The 24999-nt window shown below is 46.0% G+C and overlaps 1 protein-coding gene across 1 annotated transcript in view; it reads left to right on the forward strand.

Moving 5' to 3' along the window:
- LOC138489261 (unconventional myosin-X-like) overlaps window positions 1–24999 on the forward strand; it is a 788454-nt gene that overhangs the window by 510035 nt on the left and 253420 nt on the right. Inside the window, exons 19-21 of the mRNA XM_069616957.1 lie at window positions 565–645; window positions 1968–2092; window positions 3687–3801. Of these exons, the coding sequence (XP_069473058.1) occupies window positions 565–645; window positions 1968–2092; window positions 3687–3801 (321 nt within the window). The remainder of the gene's footprint in view (window positions 1–564; window positions 646–1967; window positions 2093–3686; window positions 3802–24999) is intronic.

Raw genomic sequence — 24999 nt, forward strand, 5'->3', positions numbered from 1 at the left:
ACCCATGTGAGGATTAATTCTACTGCACACACCTTTGTCTTGTAATTGTCATGTGGTGGTGTTGTAAAGTGAGGATGTGTAATACACCTGGTTTTGGCTTAATCGCTAGTGTTACTCTTTCCAACCATGGCAAGAGAGTGTGGTTTCCATGCCTCAGGGAGGGTTCTTAATGTGGCTCATTCATACTTGGAGGGTCCAGATGACTATTTTGAGTGAATGTTACAGGTTCTTGACATGCGAGTGTCATTGTTGCTAGCGGGGAACCGCCACAATCTGTCGTTTAGGAGACTGTAGGAGTGTGTTGGTTTTTCTGGGACTGCTGGACTTGGCTGGTGTTTGGAAGGATGTCCTCCGGTGTTGTAGATGAAGGCAGTCCTTTGGTATGTGGGCGGCGACGATGGTTTGCTGTTGGCTGGGTGACCTTTCTGATGCCTGCTGGGGTTGTGTGGTGCACCTGCCTTTCATGCCCGTGTGAATGCTCAGCCATAGCTGGTGTCTTGGCGTGATCTGTGTGATGGTAAAGTCCTTGGCCAACCCTACTTTGTGCTTTGTCTTCACCTTCAGGATTCACTTCATTCCTTGATGGCAACGCTCAGCACCTCCAACCCGTTCTTCATCCGCTGCATTAAGCCAAACATGGAGAAGGTGAGTCCCTAGACTTTGACCCTGGTGGAGAAGTGCAGGGGGGGGGCTTAAGTAGGTCTTCAGGGAGGATCTCTGTTGAGGAACATATTACGTGGGGTGTTCAGCAAGGCCCTTCGTAGTCCAGTCCTATCATTGTTTGTGGGGATACTACGCCAGCCCCCACCACTCTGTGACTGGTTTACAAAGTGACGACAAACCATAGAAGCTATCTCATAACATGCGGCAGCAAGAATGTTTGACTGATGGAGCTGGTGGTGTGGTAACAATTATGAACTAGCCACGTTATGTTGCCAAAATTAAAGAATTACCAGATGAATAGCCCTATTATGCAGGCCGACATGCATACCCCGTACACATGCCTGTCCATATCTCAGCACAGGGGGCGCATTAACAGGGAAACGCATGAGAACTTTGGAAACCAGCATGTCACGCAAGAGCTCTGGCATGGAAGTACTTGGCCTTGTGTGGCATCCATTTTGAAGATGGCAGAGCAGATTCTCAGGGATAAAGTTGCATTTGTGGATGGGCTTCCTCCCAATGAGTCTAGGCTTCAAAAATCTATCCAATAGCCTGGCCCAGAATACTCAGGGAGGCTGAGAAGTAGGTCCAACCCCCGGGCCCGACCCCTACTGTGTGCACACTCAGAACGGCCATTAAAGATAGAAAGGCACTTCCTGTGTCGGCCGAACACTATTAGGTTTAGATCTTATCAAAACCGGCATGCGCCACACTTGAGAGTGGCAGATGACACTCCTTCTGTTTCATTTTTCTGGGATAGTTGCCTCAGGACTAATCAAACAAGCCTTGCCTGTTAAAGGGGTGTCTGGCGCAAACCATGGGAAGATTTAAAACTCTGGCCCCAAAAACCTGGCACTGGTAACCTAGCGAAGATGAGGAAACCTGTGCAAAGTCTCGGGGGCTTCCTTTCCTGCGTCCAAGAGCCAGTATGGTCACAGAAAGGCCCCACTTGAGTTTCAACTGGACCCTTCCTATGTCATTACCCTGGTTTGGGCCACATTGTGTTGTGGTTTTGGACGTTGCCCTGTAGCAGGATCCTCTGCACCGCACATTTGCCGGATCTTCTGGAGCCTACTCCCTTGGAGCAGCCTCTTCCAGGAGCACTGTAGTGGTATGGCCATGGAGCTCTCCTTGAAGGGATAGTGTGTGGAGTGGTGGTGAAGTGCAGTCCCTCCTGAATCTGTCCAGGGATTGGTTGATTACTTGTATTGGCTGATATGATTACACATGATAACTTTCTGTGGTGACCAAAAGCCTTTGAATTGCTTTGGTGTGTGCCTTATTCTCTTGCCTTTTCCCTTCAGGCTCCCAACACCTTTAACCCAGAAGTAGTTCTCAACCAACTGCGCTATTCTGGGATGCTGGAAACGGTGAAGATCCGCAGGGCGGGATACCCTGTCCGGAGGCAGTTTCAAGACTTCCTCATCAGGTAACAATCTACTCGCAGGACTTCCCTGTGCACAGAAGACACTGGTGGGTCTCTGCATAGCATCGTCAGGCCACTGCAGCAAAGTAACTTTACAGAGCGGAAGGGAACAGATTCACAAAACAATGTGCGCGAGATGCACAAGCCTAACACTGCACATCCTGCACCACCCTTCACAAATGTACAATTCCAATACAGTGACCGCTTGCATCTCTGGCAAAGGCCAGCTTCATGGTACAGTGTTTTGAGATGGCTGTCTCTTGCATCTGCTTAAGCCTCGCACAAAGCTTTACTTTACCGTACAAATGTATACTGCGCACCTGGTAACCCGGAGGCTTATGGGCGCATCTACAAACAAAACATGGAGATCACCTCAGTGGAAGGGGGGGATACCAAGTTACTGGGGAAGATGGCTACCCAATTTATTTGAATAGATACGTTTTCAATTTGTTTTTAAAATGTTGCATCAGGTTATTCTTGATCATCTCTACTGGAAGCAAGATCCAAATCTTTGGGGCTGCTGCATAGAAGGCACCTTGTTTGACTTGAAAGACTTGTGTATAGGTGCGTTATAAATGCCCTATCATAATGATGTCCTTGTGTACCATGACCACAATGCGAAGTGTGTCCTTCTCTTCTATCAGCAACCAGTGCAAAGCCTGTTTGGCTTTTTTTGACATGGTCAAACTTCCTCAGGCCAGAAATGGCTATAACTATGCTGTTGTTTATGACCTTAAGTCTCCCAAACTCCGATTTATTTATCCCTACAAGGAGACTACTACAATCCTACAAGGAGACTACTGCAATAGTCTATCTTAGACCCAATTATTGCTCTTGCTATAATTGCATAGTTGGCTTGTGAAATAAATGGGTGTATGTGTGTGAGCAGTTTTACACTGTATGCTGAGGAGGCTACTTAATAGCTCAATTGTGCCTTCATGGTGGGATGTTGATCCAGGACAATACTTATGGTTTTGACCTTTGTTTTGGCCTCCAGAAGGTGCCCAACGAGTGGGAAATTTTTATAATCCGCCCCTAACTTTTCTATTTGGTGTATTTGAGCAATTCCCAATTGAAATGTGCTAGTCCTACTTGGCTGTTGCTCTGGGAACCTACACACTCAAACGCACATGTCAAACTAACAACCTCTACACATCGGGCCCTCACAGGATAAAGCATCTTGCGACCTGCAGCGTGCACTGTGGGTAGATCCTGACTTTTTCTGGATGAGCTCCAGAGCTGGCTTTGGGGTTCCCCAAACAAATAGTCTAGACGAGGATTAAAATGCCCCAAACCAGCGAGTGATCGCAAGATGCAACAGACCTAGCTTTTAGATTTTCTATAAATTGGATCGAATGACCAAGAGACTGGCTACATGCTCCTGTAATGTATGCAAGGGGCGCGTGGTGAGGGAGGGCCTTGTAAATAGAGCAGTAAGAGTGGTGTACATGCGTCAGGAAGCCAAATATTTCTTACTTAGTCTCAAAACCCATCAACTGCCCAACGAAAGATCTATATGTGACAGATCGACCCAGCCCCCTTTCCCGGATCTAGCAATAGTAGCTGTTGTCCTGACTCTGTAACAATTGCCTTGCAGATACAAGGTGCTCCTCAACTCGCAGAACATTCCTGGAGAGGCTCGAGCGAAGTGTGCTGCCTTCCTTCAGTCCTACGATTGCTCCAAGAAACATTGGCAGCTCGGAAAAACCAAGGTAAGCTTGGGAAAATGAGATGTAGATAGAGAACGCTATGGAGGCTGAAAGAAGAATAGAAGCTGGCGTAATCTTGCAGGAAACTGAAACAAGGCTTAGAGGAAGCAAAAGGGAGGCTTGCCCGTGACCCATGGGAATCTTGGAAGAAACCTGGGCTGGTGGGAGATTGGAGGAAACCAAGGGAGGCTTGGGGGAATGGGAGCAAAGTTTGGGGATGACCCAAGGGAAACGTAAAGGAAACTTGGGGGCCAAAGGTATTGGAGTACTCCTGATGGAAGATTGGAAGAAATTGGGGAAATGGTGTATAGATGGCGAAAGTTGGGGAAAACTTGCAGAAAACCCACGAGAAGATGTGTGGACATCCACAGCTGGCAAGGAGAAGGGTGATCTATGGCTGGGGGCTTGAGCAAGGGGGGGGGGGCAGAGTAGAGCAGGATAGTGGTGATAGAAGGGAGGGCAGTCCATGAACTCTATCTCAGTAGCACTGGCACAGGGGTGGGGCGAGAGCTGCATTGGAGGGAAGACTGGATCTCAGCTAGGCCGGGAGCCATTGAGTCTCGTTTGAACTTGTGTATAGTAATGGTGAAGAAAAGAGGGGAGAGAGACGCAGTGTTGGAAGAGAGCACGGGAGGTATCCATGTTGGATGGAGGAGAGTTGAAGGACGATGAGATGAAGGAAAGGTCAAGGAAGCTGCCATGATTACATGGGTTGGCTGTGGAGGGCAACCAGAGGAGTGGTTGGATGAGGGTGTTCTGCTCAAGCCAGTGGGCGATGGAGATGTTTGTGGAGTAGGAATCACTCCCGGGGTTGATGAGGCTCATTGAAGAGGGTCACAATGGTGAGATCAAGTTTGGGGGGAAAAGGACCTAGGAGCGCCAGAAGGTAGATGGATGAGAAGAACACGAAGACTGGTCGGTAGGAGGTGTTGAGTGGTAAAGTGTTCAGAGGAGATGGGGAGGATTTTAGAGGAATACCAAATGGAGAAAAAATACTACTACACATTGATACCACGGGTGCCAATGCTAAGCGGAAAAAAAAAATGTTCTTCAAGCGGGTTATCAAAGTTGTAGGCTTTTGCAAACGTCAAATCCCACTTTGCACATGTATTATAGAACAAAAAGAGCTGAGCCACAAACCACCACACAGCTGGTTTTGTATATCAAAAAGGAAAAGAATTATTATTGTTCCACTTGACACAAGTTTGAACGTACATGCATGCAAAAACAAAGTACACACAAATTTTAAGTAAATTAGAAAATATATATATACATATATTTCCTAATCTGAGTACATCAGGATACAGTGAAAAAAGGGAAGGAATTTATACAATTTACTTGTCACATTTCAAACTTATTTCTGTAAAGTTCAAACATGTAGATTGATCTAAAGAAGTATAGACTCTGAAAAGGTGAGACCCAGTGCGAGAGGCAGAAATTTGTGAATAAATCCTGTGTTACCATAAATAGCTTCGAAAGAAGGGGAAATAAAAGAAGATTTCAGGCAAGTTGTGATGAGCTTGTTGTAACCAAACATTTGTTGATAAGGTCAGAAACACAGCACTTCTAGTCAATGCTTGTTGCCTTTAAGATAATGCTTTAAACAATTTTCAAAATTGATGCAAATGGCAAATTTGCTAAATTCTATATACAGAAAGTCCAATAGGCCATTTCCTTGACCTAGTTGATGGTTTATAGGGCCATTTAGTTTTTCAATCTATGGATTAAGGTCACCATATTTTCAACAATGTCACGAAGAAAAATAGCATCTCAAACAATGATTCTCCAATAAACATATTAAAAAATCCTTGTTTGGTTAGTCAGGGTTCCAATTGTTTAGTGGAAACCCCCTTGGGTCTGCCAGCGTGGGCAAAAGACACTGTGGTGAGGAGAAGTTCATACACTAGTGGAGGTGAACCGAGACCACCTATGTCCCCTTGCACTTTCACGTTTCGGTGGTGAGCCAGTCATGTTGAGCCACCTTCATCAGGGCATGGGTATGTGACCCTATGGGGAGAAAAACCAAAGGGCAGCATTTAAAACCCGAATGTCTGTGCTGTGTGGGAGTGATAGTGTACCAGAACTAGTAACGGGAGAGTTGCATTTAAAAGGTGAGGTTACGGACAAACAGGGGGGGGGGGGTCCCTCCTAGGCGTAAACAAATCTTAACGTATGGCGTAGAGACCCAGAGACCACTGAGTTCAAGTGCTGGATCTCACTGCAACGGGCTAGGCAGAAGCTAGTTAGTGAATTCACTGTTGTTGTGGTGTTGCTAAATAATGGAGGCACATGTGTTCTGAAAAAACAGCAGGCTTCCAGAGACCTTTTTTGAAGAGAAGAGGTGGCGTGTAAAAATACTGGAAGGTAGACGTTTGGCATGAGTTCTGTGACTAAACTCCCCAAACGGGTCTCCACCTATGCGAGTGGTCGAACGGGTCCGTTTCTATGCGTCCTCCTGGAGTGCAGGATCCCATATGTGTCTTCATCTGAGGGATTCATTCATTCGGTTGGTTTAGACGGATCTTCTAATTCCAACAGTCTGGTCTTGAGTCTAAATCTGAGCATAGAGGTGAAAAAAACAGGAGGAAGAAAAGAAGAGGGATATCATTTAATTTGAATATTGCAAATGTAGAGGTGTGTTTAGGTCCTCACTCCCTGCCCTCCATTGAGCGAGAGCTGTCTTTCTCATGTTGTCATTACCTGATTAGAAATGAGTGTCAGGATCAATCATGGCGTGTTCCCTGGATTACAGCCCGTGATCCTGAACGTCGGATATCGCTGCGTAGTAAATCGCGGTTCTATTTTTATCCAAAACGGGTGAGCGCCGGTGAAGCTCAGGGTTGCGTTTACCCCGAACCGCAGTAACCGCAGCGTTACAATCTCCCTCTATCAATGACCGGATGCTGTGGATGCCGGTCCTTGACAGCCTAACTTGCCATGTTGCTAGGATATGAAATACTCCACCTTCTGTTACATTGGAGGGTGGGTCCCAGCCAATCCCACCTCCACACATACATGCTGCTGGAGGGTGTGTACTGGGGAACCATTCCGCTGGTTTCTGGTATCCTACCAGCGAAATAAATTGACTCCCCCTGCGGCGAAAACACTAAATTTAAACTGTGTCTGCCGCACGACTGGAGCCTCCATGTCTGACATCGAGTAAGCGTATTCAGATGAACATAACCGATATCCCAGGTCTCGAATATGTGAGACCCATACTGCGCTCCCAGTTAACAAAGTAAAAAGCAAAATCATTCATCTTGTTACCGAAAAGATACATGATGCTGATTTGAATTCTATTGTGCCTAATCCGAAGTGGTGTATCATGTGGAGCCTAACCTCGCCCGTTTCACATCTGTGGTATGGGAACTTAGTCATACCGTGGCGTGCGTGACACGCCAGCCACTATATGGCGTTATTAGTTGGTGTTTTTCTTTTGATCCAGAAGTCAAATCTCATTAGTGATAATTCTGCCCACATGGTGTTGCCTGGGGCCCGGCTCAAGACTAATTGAGATAAATGGTCTAATGGGAAATGGCTGGATGCATATCGTGGAGGAGCTCAGTCTTTTCATATTAGACCGGGGAGGCACATATTGCTCATTTAAGCCCATGTTCACGCTATCCAATCTGTGAATCCACTTGCATTCAAGATCAAGTAGGTATTTTTGAGGATTTCAGAGGTGGCAGGAGCAGCAGCCAGTCAGGCCCTGTTGATCATGAGTCACCCCACCACCTCCGACTATCTTCATAAGGGACCGGTTCAGCGTGGAAGGCTGGCAGTGTGGCGGTGATGTGGAGGTGATCCACCGCCCAGTGTTTCCCAGAACTGAGCGGGGGGAATCTGAAAGCAAAGCAGTATTTTTCTCTGTTTTGGGTTCTTTAAAAATGAATTCTTTGTTTATTCAATACAATTGCATGGAACCGTGAAGCTGGCTGTGCCTCAAAGACTGACTTGGCAAAGGAGAAGGACTAAGAGAAAGGATAAAGATCAAGGAAAAGAACTAGGGTCTAGTGCAGAACGGCGAAGGGTTAGGACAGCGGGGGAAGGGTTAGGACAGCGGGGTGAGGTGCAAAGGGTTAGGGCAGCTGGGTGAAGTGGCGAAGTTTTAGGACAGCTGAGGAAGGGCTAGGACAGTGGGGGGAATGATGAGCATAAATGACAGGAGACGGATTTTGAAGAATGAGGAGGAAGGATTTGGATAAAAGGGAACAGAATCGGATGAAGCAGTACTATGACCAAGACTAGGACAAAAGAGGACTAGGATGAAGGACCAGGACAAATTGGAAGGACTAGAGTAATGCAAAGGACGAATCATTCATCCTAGGAAAATAACTGGGATAATGGAGAAGGGTCAAGTAATGTGAAAGAAGGATTAATGATTGGGGGAAAAGGACTAGTTTGAAGGCTTAAAATAAAGGGTTAAGATGCATGAGGACGACTAAGGCCAAGGACGAAAGAGGACTAATCTTCATCCTAGGAAAAAGGAGTAGGATGACGGACTGGGGAAAAAGGCTAAGCACTACAAAGGGGAAGGGTTACGATAAAGCTTTAGGATGAAGTAGAAAGAATAGGACGGAGGAGGTGAAAAGACTAAGATAGAGGAGGACTAAACGTTAAGAACTAATTTGAAAGACTAAGACAAAGGACTAGAACAAAGATCTGGGAGGACGTAGGACTGAGATGTATGAGATTGGCTAACAGAGGACTAGGATGGAGAAATAGTGCTGGAGGAATAGTGCAGTTAAGGTGGATTGGGTTGAAGGAGGACTCGTTCTTAATGTTAGGAAAAAGGACTAAGATGAAGTAGAATTATGAGGAGGAAAAGTATGACTAGGACAGACAGGACTGGGATGAAGGACTGGCATGAAAGATTCGGAAATAGGACTAAGGAGAAGGGCTAGCACAAAGGAATAAGCTGAAGGCAGGGGATGAAGATGGACTAGGATGAACAAATGGGAAAAGGGACTAGGAGGGAGGACCAGGACAAATGACTTTGACAAAGAAGGAATAATGGGAATTGCTATAATGGAAGGCTAGGATGAAGGACTATGTCAAAGAAGCTCTAGGATGGGGGACTAGGACCAAGCAGAAGTACTGGGATGAAGAAGTAGAATGAAAGACTTGGGTGAAAGGTGCTCGTAGGACGAAGGAGGACTAGGACTAAATATTAGAATGAAGCATGAGGACACTAGGATAAATGGCAAGGGTAAAGTAGAATGATGAGGATGATGGAGGAGAGGTAGGACTGGGTGAATGTTTAGGACAGAGGAGTGGGGGCTGTAAGGAGAAGGTCTATAGTATTAAAAAACTAGGTAAGGCCTAGGGCAAAGATCTAGGCTGAAAAATGATGATTCAGAAGGACTAGCACAAAGAACAAGGATGTAGTACTAGGTAAAAAGATGACTAGAATGATGAGCACATCAGGTGGAGGAGAAGAACGAACACAAAGGACAAGAATGAAGCAGGACCACAATGAAGAGGACTAGAAGAAACGTTGGTGGGGCCGGCCCCCAGCTTTGCAGGGCTATAAGCCTTTCCACGTTGAGAAGGTTGCAGACAGAATGCATCACTCTATCATGGAGCTCAGCCCGGGGGCAGGGGGTGATGGAATAGGTGTGCTACGGCATGAGCCTGCCAAATTTCTGACCTGGGGGAGCAGATTTATGTTCAAGACATCACTAATGCTGCAGCAAACGTACAGTGGCAGAGGACAGAAGCCTTTGCCACTTAGCCTCTGAATTAGGATGAAATCTGCATCTAATGGGCCAACGTGAAATGTAATGGCTGATCCACCTCCTCGGCTCAGAGGAAGGGGGTGGGGATGGTTATCGCCCAATAGGTTACTGGCCTAACGCTTTTAAAACGTTTATCCAGCACCCCATCCCCATAGAGAAATGAGGATGGCTTCACTCCTGAGAACAGAGGACCAAGAAGGAGGACTAGGATGACATACGACTAGGACAGACTGTCATGCTAGGCCCCTCACTGCGCTTTCACATCCGGTATCCCGCTTTGGAGACAGTCTGTTGGCTCCACCTTGAGAGCACCGTCAGGGTACAGCAAGGAGTCAGCAGGGTAGTGTCAACCATCATCCTGGCTGGGATACCAAACAACCAAGCCAGAGAAGGACAGTAACTCTCACGATACCACCGAACAGCAGCACCCCTGATTTAGTGTGGTGGCAGGACAGTGCAAGCACCGTACATGGGGGTGGAGATGGAGTTCAAATGCAACAACCACGCACTGCAATCACAGAACATAGCAGCAGGTGGTAGGAAGCAGCAACGTCAGAGCCTCAGATAAGGTAGAAGGGAGTTTGGGATCAAGAACTGCAGAGAGAGGCGTGAGGGATCAGGGAACAAAAGGCAGATCAAAGGGCCAGGGAGAGGATCCAAACACAGGATACATGAGCTCTAAGCAGAAGAGGATTGTGATGCGAGGTTACCTGCACTGCTGATGAGTTTTAAGGCCGCTGGCTTGGAAACGAGGCCATGCCTCAGTTGCAGCGTTGCTATGGGTGATCACCCAAACGCAACGTGTGGCTCGGAATGCCGCTATTGGTCCTCCGCGCATGTCTGCAGCACAAAACATGGACGCCCCGTTGCCGGAGAACGCCAGGGGGACCGAGGCCACCAACGTACTGCCTGGGCAGGGACGGCCCCCAGACCGTAAGGAGGGAACTGCCACCACAGGCTTGCACTATAACACAGACTAGGAAGGAGGACTAAAATGAAGGACTAGGATGAAGGACTAATACAGTGGGGAAGAATTTGGACGAATGACTAGAATGAAATACTGGGATTAAATTAAATTGACTGGGAACTAGGGTGAAGAAGAATTTAGGATGAAGGGGAAAAGGACGATTAAGGACTAGGATGAAGGAGGGCAAAGGACAAGGATGTAGGAGTAGGATAGAGGTTGAAGGACTAGGGAGAAGAATGGGGACAAAGAAAATGGACTATGATAGAGACGAAGTAGGTTCAAAGACAACAATCTAGGATGAAGAACTAGAACAAAGGACTAGGGAGAAGGATGAGGACTGATGACTAGAATGAGTGTGGACTAGGACAATGCAGATGAACTACAAGCGAAGGATAGGGCAAAAGACTGTGGCAAAGAACTAAGACAAAGGAGGAAGACTAGTGAAGAAGGATGGGCAAAATCACCCCCTCCTTTTCCTCCTATAAGGTACATGATGAGGAAGAACAACAGAAGATATTGTGAATGCCTATAGTATTACGGACCAATTTCCAGTGCTCCAATAATCAATAAGTATGTCGAGAGGTACCCACTCAGCGAGCCCTACAGACCAGGTGTGGTACAAATCTTACATAGAGTGGACGAAGACCCTCAGGCTGCAACTAAAGAAACCTCATTTGACAGTATTGATTAAAGTGCCAAGAAGCAAAGCCACGGATGTCGTTAGAAACACCACGACATAGCAGCGTTAGACAGGAAGCACACGTGCCATCCGCACATCGGGACACATACACACACTCGAATACATGAAGAATACAGGCGTACAGTTCTATAAGTTAGAGGACAGCTACATAAACACATTGTCATGGTATTTATTATTTTGTCATTAGCTTAACGCAGCAACGCAGAAACCGTAAGAAGCAAGAGATCCTAAATAAAGCTTGCAGATGCTTATGAGCAATTATGAGCAAGAAACTCCTAAGGTCTTGGAAGGGCAGGAGCCCGTCCCGAAGCTGCCACCTGAAGCGCCACCACCACAGGAGCACAAAGAACTTGGACCGTGCATCCGACGGCTGCAGGGTAAGCACACCATACCCCCACAGCCTGTACCAACCTACCCCATTGCCTGCTGTATTGCACCCCGCTGGGAAAGGAAATACCGATATCCTTTCAATCTCGCTTCCTCATCTAGAAAACTGCGTGGCTGCTGCTAAGATGGCTGCCATGGGTAAATGTTGATTTGGTTGCCTAGCAACCGAGACCTTCGCACGGCCACCTCCGATTGGTTGAGGAAATCCTTTTGTGTGGCCAACTGCGACCGGAAGGCGACAGCTGGCCTGCTTGTTAAAGGCCTGCATTTTAAGGCCAACAACCTGTCTCAGCCTGTCTCGGCCGTGACGAGCCCTAGAGCCAGACATTCCACTCCTCGCACCAACTGTAGAATACGGGTTAGTCAGTTAACGCTAGCAGAGCTTTACACCACCCTAGACCTTAATCACCATCCTGCCGGATGAAACAATCTTATCGCACCATCGGCCAAATGATACTTCCATATGTAATAAACTCCATATAAATAAGCCACCAATGCCCCTGCACTTATTTTGTGCTCTACCAGTATTACGCCTTGCATTGTGAATGCCCTTGCCCTGTGCTTATTGAATTAGCCTATTTTGTGCTCTGCCAGTATTACGCCTTGCATTGTGAATGCCCTTGCCCTGTGATTATTGAATTAGCCTATTTTGTGCTCTGCCAGTATTACGCCTTGCATTGTGAATGCCCTTGCCCTGTGCTTATTGAATTAGCCCATTTTGTGCTCTGCCAATATTACGCCTTGCATTGTGAATGCCCTTGCCCTGTGCTTATTGAATTAGCCATTTTGTGCTCTGCCAATATTACGCCTTGCATTGTGAATGCCCTTGACCTGTGCTTATTGAATTAGCCCCATAAGCAAGACCCTACGTTTATATCACAATGTGGGGACCATTATAGTTAGCATTGTGGCGTATCCTCCCCCAGTGCACAAGCATTTCACTGACTGCCCAGGCGTGCTTGACTCTGTACTATGGTGCGTCAAACTCCCGCCCTCTATCGAAACCTCCATGATTGGCATGTTACACTTAATCGCTCATACGTATTTGTGTCTAACCAGCCAAATGTTGTGAAATGCCCCCATGCATTAATGTTTTCGGTAGTTTTAATGTTGACCCACCTACCGTTCTTAACACCTTCACTGCCAATATCCTGTTTTTAGCCTGCCTTACCATCTATGTTCTCGAATATTAGCCTACATTGTTACCAAAGGGATTTATGCTATTTCATATGCCAGTCTGCTCATCACACATTGCATTTAGCTTGTAGGGCTAGACTGTTTATTGTAGCATATTGCATTCAGCCTATTTGCCTCTATATCGTGTCGCATTCAGCCCAGCTGACACCTTCTAGCACACCGCAATCAACCCATCCTGCGTTCTGACCCTTAGGCACTGAGTTGAGTACTCCGTCCCTCCATGCCACACTATACTTGAAATAGCTATGCTAGGCCAGATACTTTTCATCCTGTTCCCCTTCTTCCTCGTTCAGGAGAAGTAATCATTTCCGTACTCTTACTAATGGACTCGCAAGGCTAGCCTGCCCTAAACATTATCCCATTCCATGTCCGACTCCATTCCTCCCACTCACTTCACCATTTCCACCCAGCCCAAACCACACTTTTAGTCTCAACCCCCGCAACATAATACTTGGGGGAGAGCCTTCTCCATCAGCTCTCACAGATGACCTTCCGTCAAGCCTTAAACACTCAGTTACAAAACCTACCCCATCAAAGGGATAGATGGAACGCCTCGCACCAAAATATTCCGCCACAGCACTACACCCACATTCGCGACCTCCAAACCACCTACACCCCTGGCTCACTGGAACAATAAAAAGCATGATCCAGCTACTGCTGCCAACACCAGAAGAACTTGTAATGCTCCCCCCTCTGAGGACTAAGCGTGCTCCCACAGTGGAACCCAAGTCACCCATCAGCCTAAACAATGCTGTCATTAACGCCCGATCCTTGGGAGCCCACGCGATCAAAGTACATGACCTAATCATTGATCTTAACTTGGACCTACTAGTAATCACAGAATCCTGGCTGCAGCAACCCTCAGGACCGTTGCTAGCTCTGGCTATCCCACCGCACTACTCCCGACTCAGAACCGACTTCACAGGAGGTGGTGGTGCCATCATAGCTAAGAACAACCTACAAATTAGATCAAGTTTCATCGAAATAATTGCAGGATACAAACTACTGCTTACCAAACTTGCCATGAATGAAAATACCACAGTTAATTATGTGGTAATTTACAGAACCCCAGCTCAAATAGTCACCCAGAAATAGACATCCCATTACTACTTGTGCCCATCTGAAAACCTAATACAAAATGCATTATCCTTGGGGACCTGAATCTAGGATTCAACGATGACCAAGATTTGAAAGCAACAGCCCTTCACCAAGCACCCACACACACATCAAGGGCAGAACCCTTGATTGGATCCTCACTCTCAATACCAAACTCACTATAGGCCCAATTACTCAACTTAGCTGGACAGACCACTTCTGCGTAGAACTCACTCTTTTGAGTGATGACCCCTGCCCTCCCAAAACCAAAGTAATGGATACCTTTGAAAGCAGAAACCCCCAAAAGCTCCCTGTAGAGAACTTTAACCCCATCCTGAACAAAACACTAGAATCTCGTTCAGTCGTCAGTAGTGATCCCATTGCCATTTCCGAATACTACCACAAATGTCTCTACCTTACTATTGACAAAGTAGCCCCTATCACAACTAAAACGCGACGTGCCAACAAAAAAACAAACTTCTGGTTTAATGAAGAACTAGTCGCCCTACGAAGGTCTAAACGCTCTCTTGAACCTGCCCGTAGTAAGCACCCCACCCCCGCTTTGGCCAAAGCCTTCAAGGACGCCAATAAAATCTACCAAACAGCCATCATCTCCCACAAAGCCAACTCATGCAACACTTGTATCAGTAATGCAGCATCAGAGTCTAAAGAACTCTTCTCATTCCTTAGAGAATTAGAAAACCCCATACCAACTGCAACATCCACCAATTCCAGTAAAGAATGGTGTGCCATCGTACAAGATGAGCTTGCCTCCAAAATTGCTCTGCTCCAGAATAAAATAACTACTAAAAGACTGTTATTAGCAGCCAAAAATACTCTACCCTAATCCCCTCCCCACCATCAACAATAACCCAAATTCCCTATTCCACTTTACCCCTGTCACCCAAGAACTAGTGCTCGACACTATCTCTAAATTAAAATCCTCTAATTGCAAAGGAGACACCGTCCCAGCCAAACTAGTGAAAGCACGTGCCTCCACCCTGACCCCTACTATCACCAACTTTGTCAACACCTCTTTCAATTCCAATATAGTACCGTTAGTATCAAAGAAGCCTGGGTCATCCCATTTCTAAAAAAAACAACCATGGACCCCACCATACCAACAAATGATCGCCCTATAACCACGGTCCCATTCCTACTTAAAATCATTGACAAATTATCTTATAATCAAATCCAAGCACACCTGGAACAGCACCAGCTCCTCGGTACCAGACAATCAGGCTTCAGGCCTAACCATAGCACAGAATCCGCACTCCTGGACCACAAAATCCAGATGGATGCTATCAGAGATTCAGGGAAACTCTGCATCCTCCTGCTGTTAGACCTCTCCACAGCATTTGATCTCGTGGTCCATGATAAACTATGCACCTCACTTGCTCGGTACTTCAACTTCTCCAGTGACGCCACTGCATGGGTGAAATCCTTCTTAACCAATCGTACATCCAGAGTGCCCATTGGCAAAGAAGCTGCCGACCCCATCTCAGATCCCATCGGAGTGCCCCAAGGATCATGCCTCTCCCCCACACTGTACAATCCCTACACCAATCTCAGCATTGGATGACATGGGTGTCATCTACACCAATATTGCAGATGACACCCAGATCCTCATACCACTCACAGGCAACTGTGACCAGGACACTGACCATCAATAAAATATATGTCTTCATCCAAAACTGGATGGCACTAAACTAGTCTGTCAACGATGAGAAGACAGAAGTTCTCATCATAGGATCCCCAGCTAAAATACCATCTCTCCACCCAGGCTACTCTTCCATCAATATTGATGGTACGCTCATTCCAGTGCGCAAGCAACTACCTCGACGCCAGTTTCCCCATGACTAAACCTATTAACACGCTTGCTTCTTCCACGGCCTACACCTCCAAACTTATTGCTCTTAACCGACAATTCCTGACCCCAACCAACTGCCTTACCCTGGCCAGGGCCCTAGTATTATCTAAGTTGGATTATTGCAATGTGTCACTACTAGGCCCCTCTAGCACCAATCTTACCAAACTAAAATGACTGCAAAAAAAAGCTGTAAGGGCAGCATTAGGGATAAAAAGAAATCTGACCATATCTCTAAGATAAGGAAGGATGCTCACTGGCTTCCCGTCAAAGCCAGAATTATATTTAAAACACTCTGCTTTGCGCATAGATGTATTGCTAAAAAAGCCCCAATATACCTCCAGAACACCTTACAGCTAAAGGACTCCTCTAGATCACTAAGATCCGATGACGACAACCTACTTGTATCCCCTCGGTACAAAACCACTAGAGCTGGGGGCATCAGTTTCCTTGTTTTAGCTCCCAAACACTGGACCACCCTCCCCATCAATATCAAAAAAGAATCTTTTTCCCTGGTTATAAGAAATTGTTAAAAACGTGGTTATTCAACCAATACTAACATAGTGAGCTGCGCCTCCTCTCATGTGGTAACATTCCAGTGGAAATTGTACATTTTGTCTAGAAGTGCAATATACTATTTTGTCTTCTGTGAATAATTCCTGTACTCTGTAACCGTGTCCAGTCAAAGGATCGAATGACAAAAGATTTGAGTCAAAAGGACCGAAAAAAAAAAAAAGTTGAATGCCTTTTTTAACCTGTATATTTTTTTTGGCTTCCGTATAGGTAAAAAAAGTTTTTTACACCAAAAACGGGGGTTTGGGTGGGGGACCCCCCCCAAAAAAAAGTCAACCCTTTTTTGAGTCTTTCGACTCAAACCTTTTGTCATTCGATCCTTTTCATTCGATCCTTTAACCTATAACCCTCAGTAACTATGTATGACCATTGCCTAAGCTGTCTTGTAACCACGCCGTGATACACGAGGGTCTGGGCGTGTAACAAATGAATAAAATAAATTAAAATTAACCGTATGGAACTGCAGGAGCACCTATGGGACCTGCCAGAATCACGTGTGATTAACATATGGAGAATATGGAACAGCATGGACACTGTAGGAACTGCATAAAGGTTTAGGAAAATTACAACGGGCCACAAGCCCTCCGCGAAAGCTGAGCTGAGGCGAATTCAGGCTGAACAAGAGCAAAACATGTGAGACAGGGCCCGCCGCCAAGGCCACCAGATACGAGCGACATTCCGTTCCCTGAACGGCAGTAACACCGGCTGCAATAAATTGCGAATAATTCCTTATAATTCAGAGTAATCCAGAACTGCAGAAGTTCCAAATCACGGTCTCCGAGCACGAGACCCGGCCGACTCTGATGATGAATAGAAACCACATCTGGGAAAGAGTCAATATCACGCCGCCAGACAGAAGCTTGCAACAAAGATGTTACAATGAGAGACAAGTGTTGCACAAAGTGAACGGGCACTTCCATAGTCTAAGGTGGTCGAAACAAGTTACAATGCAGACACATAGTCATTCTTATTACCTTAAGAAGGTACACCAAGAGCTGAGAACCTTTGCGGATCCCAGGCCTGGGGTGTCAGCTCTAGCCAATCACAGTTCAGGCTCCTAGGGGTCGGTAGCAACGGACAAGAACCAATGGTAAAACACTTGCACTGCAACCATGTGTGGAATTAGTAATGGGATGGGCCAGGCCAGCCACCTGACATGCGAGAGCCAGTAGACTAGCCTGTATAGTGCCCACTATAGGTGGACTATTACTCAATAGCCAATCCAGTAGTGCAATAGGTTTTCTGGAGAGGGCCCAGAGTGTAGCGTCACTCTGATGTCATTTGGGTACAAAACTGTCCTGTGAGCCAGAACGCTAAGACGCTAAGATGCCTTAGGATTTCTTTGATCCTGGTACTGATCCCTGTTGGCTTTGGCTGTAATAAACCAGTGTGAACTTGCTGTCTGACTGGGCCTACGTTCCTTTTGGGCCAAGGTGTTAGGGCCTTCCAATAGTCTGGGTCTTCCAAGTGTCTGAAAACTCCTACAAGCCCTCGAAACTACCTGGAGTTTGTCTCCAGTACTAGGATGAAAAAGCATGAAAGGACGAGAGCAAAGGAGGAGGACTAGGGCAAAGGAAAGGGATGAAGGAGAAGGGCTGGGCTGAAGGCAGACACTGAGGAGAGAAAAGAGCAAAGGAGAAAGGCCTTGTCACGAAAGCGCTGAGACTGGAAGCGGACCTACCTCTATCCTCGATCACTACAATGCGCTTCCTGGAGGAGGCGCGGCTTCGCTTGGACACGTGATCTGATCACGTGATCTGGGGCGGATTCAAAGGACGGAGATTGACGCCCATCCCGCTGAGTTCTCAGTCACGAAAGCGCTGAGACTGGAAGCGGACCTACCTCTATCCTCTACACCCCATCTGGCATTGCGAGTGCTCTCACAGACTCACGCCAGCAACGATCACTACAACGCGCTTCCTGGAGGAGGCGCGGCTTCGCTTGGACACGTGATCTGATCACGTGATCTGGGGCGGATTCAAAGGACGGAGATTGCCGCCCATCCCGCTGAGTTCTCAGTCACGAAAGCGCTGAGACTGGAAGCAGACCTACCTCTATCCTCTACACCCCATCTGGCATTGCGAGTGCTCTCACAGACTCACGCCAGCAACGATCACTACAACGCGCTTCCTGGAGGAGGCGCGGCTTCGCTTGGACACGTGATCTGATCACGTGATCTGGGGCGGATTCAAAGGACGGAGATTACCACCCTTGCGGCGTTAAGCCCGGCAGGAGACAAGCCCATTGGCTGTTGTGCGGCTGTTTGGCGGTCTGAGGTGCACCCAACAGGTATTTAACTAGCGCGCTTCGCGCGCACCTACACCATCAAGCAATAAGTATTACAACCGTAATGAGACTGCGCAGCTCGTCTCTTGAAGAAAACATGGATGTACAAGAGGGGTCCTACATAGAGGCAGAGTGCGCGTTAGGGAGGGGGGTATCCACTGTCTCTGAAGTAGATCCAGTAGCCACACAGGAGACGCAAACCCATTCTGATGCACAACAAACACCAGCGGAAAGGTTCCCCAATCTTAACATTCAAAAAATATGGAAAAGAGGGTTAGAGTACACTCTGACAACTGAAAAAATCCAGACAAGAATCAACGATCACTTCCCTAGGAAAAGGAACAAGAGCACCAATGACCTAGAGGGCATTACTGACACTACCTGGCATTTACCATCACATAAACCTAATACCCAGGCCACAAACACATCATTGGAGGACTCAGAAGTAAATACCACCCCAACAAACAAAACTCAAGGTTCCAGGGCAATCTTACTGAGAAACCGCAGTCAACAAGAAGAGCCTTTGGCCATCTCACCAGAAGGCCCTCCATTGGCATCAGAAAACACATTGGCAGCCCTGAGCTATGTTCTAAACTCTCTGGTCTCAGTGTTCGAACTACTGAAAACAGAGGTGCAAATACAAGCAGGACATCTCTTGGAAATGTCGCAAGAAATTACGAAAAATGAATCATCTATGGTCGCTGTAAACAATATCTTGAATAGTATCCTGATTCCAACTCTAAAGGAAACACAAACAGAGGGCATCAAACAGGGGCTAGACATCGCCCAAATTCAAAGCTTACTGAAGGAGGGGGCAAAAAATAACTCAACCACTCATAATCTCATAAAGGCAATCCCCTCGGAAATTCAAAAACTGCAAATACAGAACAAGACTCTAAACGAAGAAGGGCCAAAAGATCTCTTCGATGATACACCACTCTCAAACTCAATCTTGGAAGAATTTCGAAGGTTGGCAAATGTGGATATTGATTATATAGAAGTCTTTAACAACAGCCCTCATAAAACCCAAGAGGAGGAAGAAAAGAAAACCGACAGTATAAATCAAAATATCGAGACCCCACAGATAACGAGAAGGAGGAAATGTCACAAAAGGGGAAAACAAAGAGAGACCACCTCTTCCCAACCTCCAGGGAAAACAAGGAAGAAACCCAAAAACCAGAAAAATAAGGCAAAAAAGAAAGCAGGGGTAAACACATTCCTGAAAAATCTCACTACTCCCACAGCTGAAAAGACAACTGATCCCATTGTTATTGCATCTCCAGCTACTAACCTTTCACAAACATCGAAAACACATGATGCCCTCGTAAGCAAGAGCGCCCCTGAGACAACCCAGGGCAAAAAGACGTGCTCAACGGGCAGAGAGAGTCCTAGTAAAACCAAGGTTCAAACATCAAACTTTGGGATGCAAACGGATCTCATATTTCCATTACCTGCAGCTCCCGTCAACCAAAAAAGCATACCGGTCACTACAAACATCAAGATGGCTCCAATATTCCTAAAACAAAATTTACATAAAGAACCAAGAAAGGAACCTGGTGGGGAGCCCAAGCAAGCATTGAGAAAAATGGCCCCTATTTTTCTGAAACCGTCAGATAAAAAAGCTCCTGCATTACAAGAAAGAAACACACCTACCGGGTCAGCCATCAAAGATGTGACATCACCAAGCTTCTTACTCAACGAAGGAGTCTGCTGGAACGGGTCCGGGAAATTTATAAACCTGGAAAGGTATCCTCAAAATGGAGAAAGAGAGGAAAACGAACAAAAACAACAAATCCCCATAGCAGGAAATGAGGAATTAGCGGTATCGAACTTTACAATCCCAAGGTTGTGGCTTAGACTAGAGAATCAGAGTACAAGGACATCACTATGCAGATCCGTCCTACTGTCAGAAATCCAAAAGAACTACAATCTCTATCTTTTTGATTCAGAGGACATTGAATATTTAGCCTTCCCATTCAGGGAGGATAAATTCTTTGTGGAGATAGCTCTCACCTCAAGAAAGGCACAACAGGCGCTCATTAATAATAAAGACGATCTGGCTAAAGAAGGGCTTTGGGTTTATGAATCAGAGGAAGAAGGAATGTATGGAAGTTACCGGTGGCATAACCAGACCGCAGAAGAACCTGCACCCACTGCTGAGTGCACTGCCGGAACTATTGGAGGGCTCCAAAGCAGTGCAACAAGTAGCCGCAGTTTAAAAGACGATCTGATAACTAAACTCCCAGAAATCATCTCGCAAATCCTCCAAAAACTGGGCGAGGAACAGAACAGTCTTTAGTCAGAGAGGCCTTAGATTAGTCTCATGGAACACCAGAGGCCCAAGCTTTTTGAAGAAAAAGCAACTTAAAAACGACCTCTTAGAGCGCAATGACATCTTATTATTCCAGGAAACATGGTTAGCTAACTCTATCGAGATAGAGGGCTTCACAGTGCAAAACCTCAGGGCCTCTCAAAAAGCCAAAGGTAGACCAGCAGGAGGAATGTTAATAGCAACTAAAAATTCCGCCATCAAAAATGTGGTCACGCTATGCAATAATCCAGTGGGCATTCAGGCCACTAAAGCAGAGATAAGACAGAACGACTGTCAGGCCAATCTCATTTTGGTAAATATCTATTGGAACCCAGCCATTTCCAAACTCCGAGACTTCATAGAAACTCTAAATGAACTCTTCTCTAGGGTTAAGATGATCCACAAAGGAGCACAGATCATTGTAGCAGGAGACCTAAACACAGATCTCATTAGTGTAGGGAACAGGAAAAACAGCTTACTTAAACACAGTTCTACACAGAAAGGTAAACAATGGCGGGACTTCTTCCAATCATGGGATCTCGACATGTTATCTATAGACGATAGCAGTAAGGACAACACCGGATCAACATGGCGGCAAGGAAGTTTGCAATCAAAAATAGACTACATCTTCACCTCTTCATCACTTACCCTGCACCAACATCATCTCAACTTAGATTGGGAAGGGGGAAGTGACCATGCGAGGATGGAACTCTACTTTCCTGAAATTCAGAGTTCTGCAAACCCACGCATTAGACAGGACCTGGAGGGCTTTAAAGGGAAATTGAAAGTACTTAAGTACAAACATGGGGGGGTAAACTTGAATGATCAGCTAGCAATTATTCATCCCTCAATAGTGGCCGAAAAGTGTCATCCAGAAAAATTCGGAAAGTTCATATGGTCCACCTGCCGACCAAGTGAAGTACAAACAGTGGGGAAACAGACACATCTCCATCACTTCGACGAGGAAACCTTCAAAAGGAAAAGATGCCTGCGACAAACACTTCGAAGTATAAGACAGACCAGAGCAGAAGATCCTGTAGGCTGTATTCAAAAACTTAAAAAATCCAAACAAATCTATAGAAACTGGTCTAAGAATCACAAACATTTAAAAATACAAGAGGATGGGGAGAGAATGCTTTCGCTTCTTAGCACAAACAACTGCAGAAACTTTTGGGCAGCCCTAAATCAACTTGAAACTGGCCAAAACAGTGCTCTTTGCAACTTAGTGTCGGAACGCAAGTGGGTAGAATATCTGGCCAAGAACTTTGAAGCATCAGGCTCAAGAGACATTAATATCAGCAACATCACCTGGTCTCTGGACTTTACCGTAGAGGACATTGAAGAATTAATTACATCATCCTCTACCTCGAAAGCCGCAGGGCCGAACGGCCTCACATACCAGGTGTTAAAAAATCAGCCAAAACTTTGGTCAAAACTGCTATTCTATCTCTTTCAAGGAATAGTGAGGGAAAAAACGTTTCCACCATCGTGGAAGAATGCAGTGATGATCCCATTCTTCAAAGGGGGTGACAGGCTAAGTCCAACATGCTATCGACCCATAGCCCTCTTGGATATAGACAGCAAAATATTCATGAGAATATTAACGAGGGAACTTTCCCTTTGGGTGAACTCAAATGAAATTCTCTCCCCGCACCAAACAGGTTTCAGGAAGGGTCTTTCTACCAGCCTTAATGGCCTCACACTGAACCTGTTGAGCGAAAGCTCGAATGAGAAAGAAGGCTCGCCGTTGTATGGGGCATGGGTAGATCTGTCCAGGGCATTTGACATGGTGGACAGATCACTCCTATGGCAGAAAATGATCAAACGGGGAATTCCAGCCCCCCTGCTGGCTATGCTCGTTGAACTACATAAAAACACTACGATCAGAGTGAGGCTGGATGACGCCGGCAACCTCTCAGAAGCAATCCAGGTTCTAAAAGGGGTACGACAAGGTTGCTTGGGTGCACCTTTGCTTTTCAATCTTTTTCTTTCAGATATAGGAGACTTTTTGGCCTCGGCGTCGCTGATCTGTCCCAGGATCAACAGCAGAAGAATTCACTGGCTGGCCTATGCGGATGATCTTGTTCTCTTGGATGGATCAGCATTAGGACTGCAACATCTTTTATCTAAACTCAATGAATACGCCAAGTTAAATGGCCTAATAATAAACCCACTAAAATCTAAGGTCCTGATTTTCAAACACCCAAGAAAAAAGGTAACATCAAGGATCTGGGTTTTGGACAACGAGGAAATTCCCAGAGTAGATGAGCTAATATACCTGGGATACGAAGTCTTAGCCCATCCAACTGTAAACAAGGCGAATTCATCCATTCTCAACAAGACCTCGAAAATCATTGCGCAAATGAAAAACCTAAACGGAAAATTTTGTAAATTTTCATTGTTACCACTCAAGAAATTCTATGTAGGCAAAGTAGTTCCTGTCCTCCTCTATGGACTAGAGGCAAAACCTCTGCTGTGGAACTATGATTGGTACAAAATTGAGGGCCTCATTTGGAAATCCTCCATTAGGCTTCCAATGTGTACATCGTCAGCTAGTCTGAGGTTCGAATTAGGCTTGACCTCACTGAGCTGCTATGCAGAGTGGAAACTTCTCTCACTATACCGCAATATAATCACAGCCAGTAAGGCCACCCTCTTTTTCGACATAAATCAACATCTAAAGAAAGCGAAATCAAACCAGCTATCGAGCCTAGAAAAGAAGATCGGACAGATTCTGCATAAACTTGATTTAACAACAGAAATCCTGCTACAAAACCCTTTGAAAGTAAAAAAAAAAACCTAAAAATGGCTGACTGGATCGACACAATCACAAGAGTCAGAAACCTAAAATCACCGAACTATTTCCTGATAGTAGACAGGAAACTGGGAACCATGCCACGCTATCTGGAAAAATTCCCAGATCGTGAAATAAGAAACAGTTTTCTCAGACTACGTCTGAATTTAGCCTACACAGGAGAAATACTGGCTCAAAGAAACCAGGGAGAGAAGGCAATAAAATTCTGTGAAATCTGCAAAACCTCGAACCTCCAAACCTTGAAACATTTACTATTGGAATGCGAAGGCACATGGGCCATAAGAGTGTCTTTACTGAGGAGATTCGTCAGCAGAGAAGAGAGCCTAATCCAAGATGCATTCTGGAACAGACTGATCTCCGGCCAGGAAATTATGCTCACTGCAGCGATAGTAAAAGTATCAGAGGAACTCACCATTCTAACAAAGTATCAAAAGATGACACAGACTAATGAGCTTCCTGGTGGTCACTCATAGGCCTTTCAGGATTTTTAGCTATTCCCTGGCTTCCGAGAACCGTTTGTAATTTTATCTAAGGAAATGCACTATTCTTTTGTAAAGGTTTTCTTGTAAAACCAAAAACAAATAAATAAAAAAAAAAAAAAAAAGAAAGGCCTTGTATGAAGGATGATGAATTCGGCAAAGTTGAGGGATTGGGTTATCGGACACACAGCTCTGAGCTGGGCTGCTATTGGAGAGTTTGGTACCACCCTGGGGATTTGAGTTGGGCTTGTAGCGGCGAGTGTGGCCATTGGCCTAGGGCTGTGAGTCAGGCTGGTATTTGACAGAATGGGCATTACCATTGGTCGTCGAGTTGGGCTGGTACTGTTAAGTGTGGGTTTTACCCCAGGGCTCTGAGATGTGCTTACGTTGGAAAGTATGGGTATCGGTCTCATTGGGTACTCTAAGGGTGTGAGTTGGACTGGTATTGGAGAGTATCTGTACCACACTAGGGGTGTGAGTTGGACTGGTATTGGAAAGTATCTGTACCACACTAGGGGTGTGAGTTGGGCTGGTATTGGAGAGTATCTGTACCACACTAGGGGTGTGAGTTGGACTGGTATTGGAGAGTATCTGTACCACACTAGGGGTGTAAGTTGGACTGGTATTGGAGAGTATCTGTACCACACTAGGGGTGTGAGTTGGACTGGTATTGGAGAGTATCTGTACCACACTAGGGGTGTGAGTTGGGCTGGTATTGGAGAGTATCTGCACCACACTAGGGGTGTGAGTTGGACTGGTATTGGAGAGTATCTGCACCACACTAGG

This window comes from Ambystoma mexicanum, chromosome 9, assembly GCF_040938575.1.
Source record: "Ambystoma mexicanum isolate Mex_15411 chromosome 9, UKY_AmexF1_1, whole genome shotgun sequence".
Lineage (NCBI taxonomy): Eukaryota > Metazoa > Chordata > Amphibia > Caudata > Ambystomatidae > Ambystoma > Ambystoma mexicanum.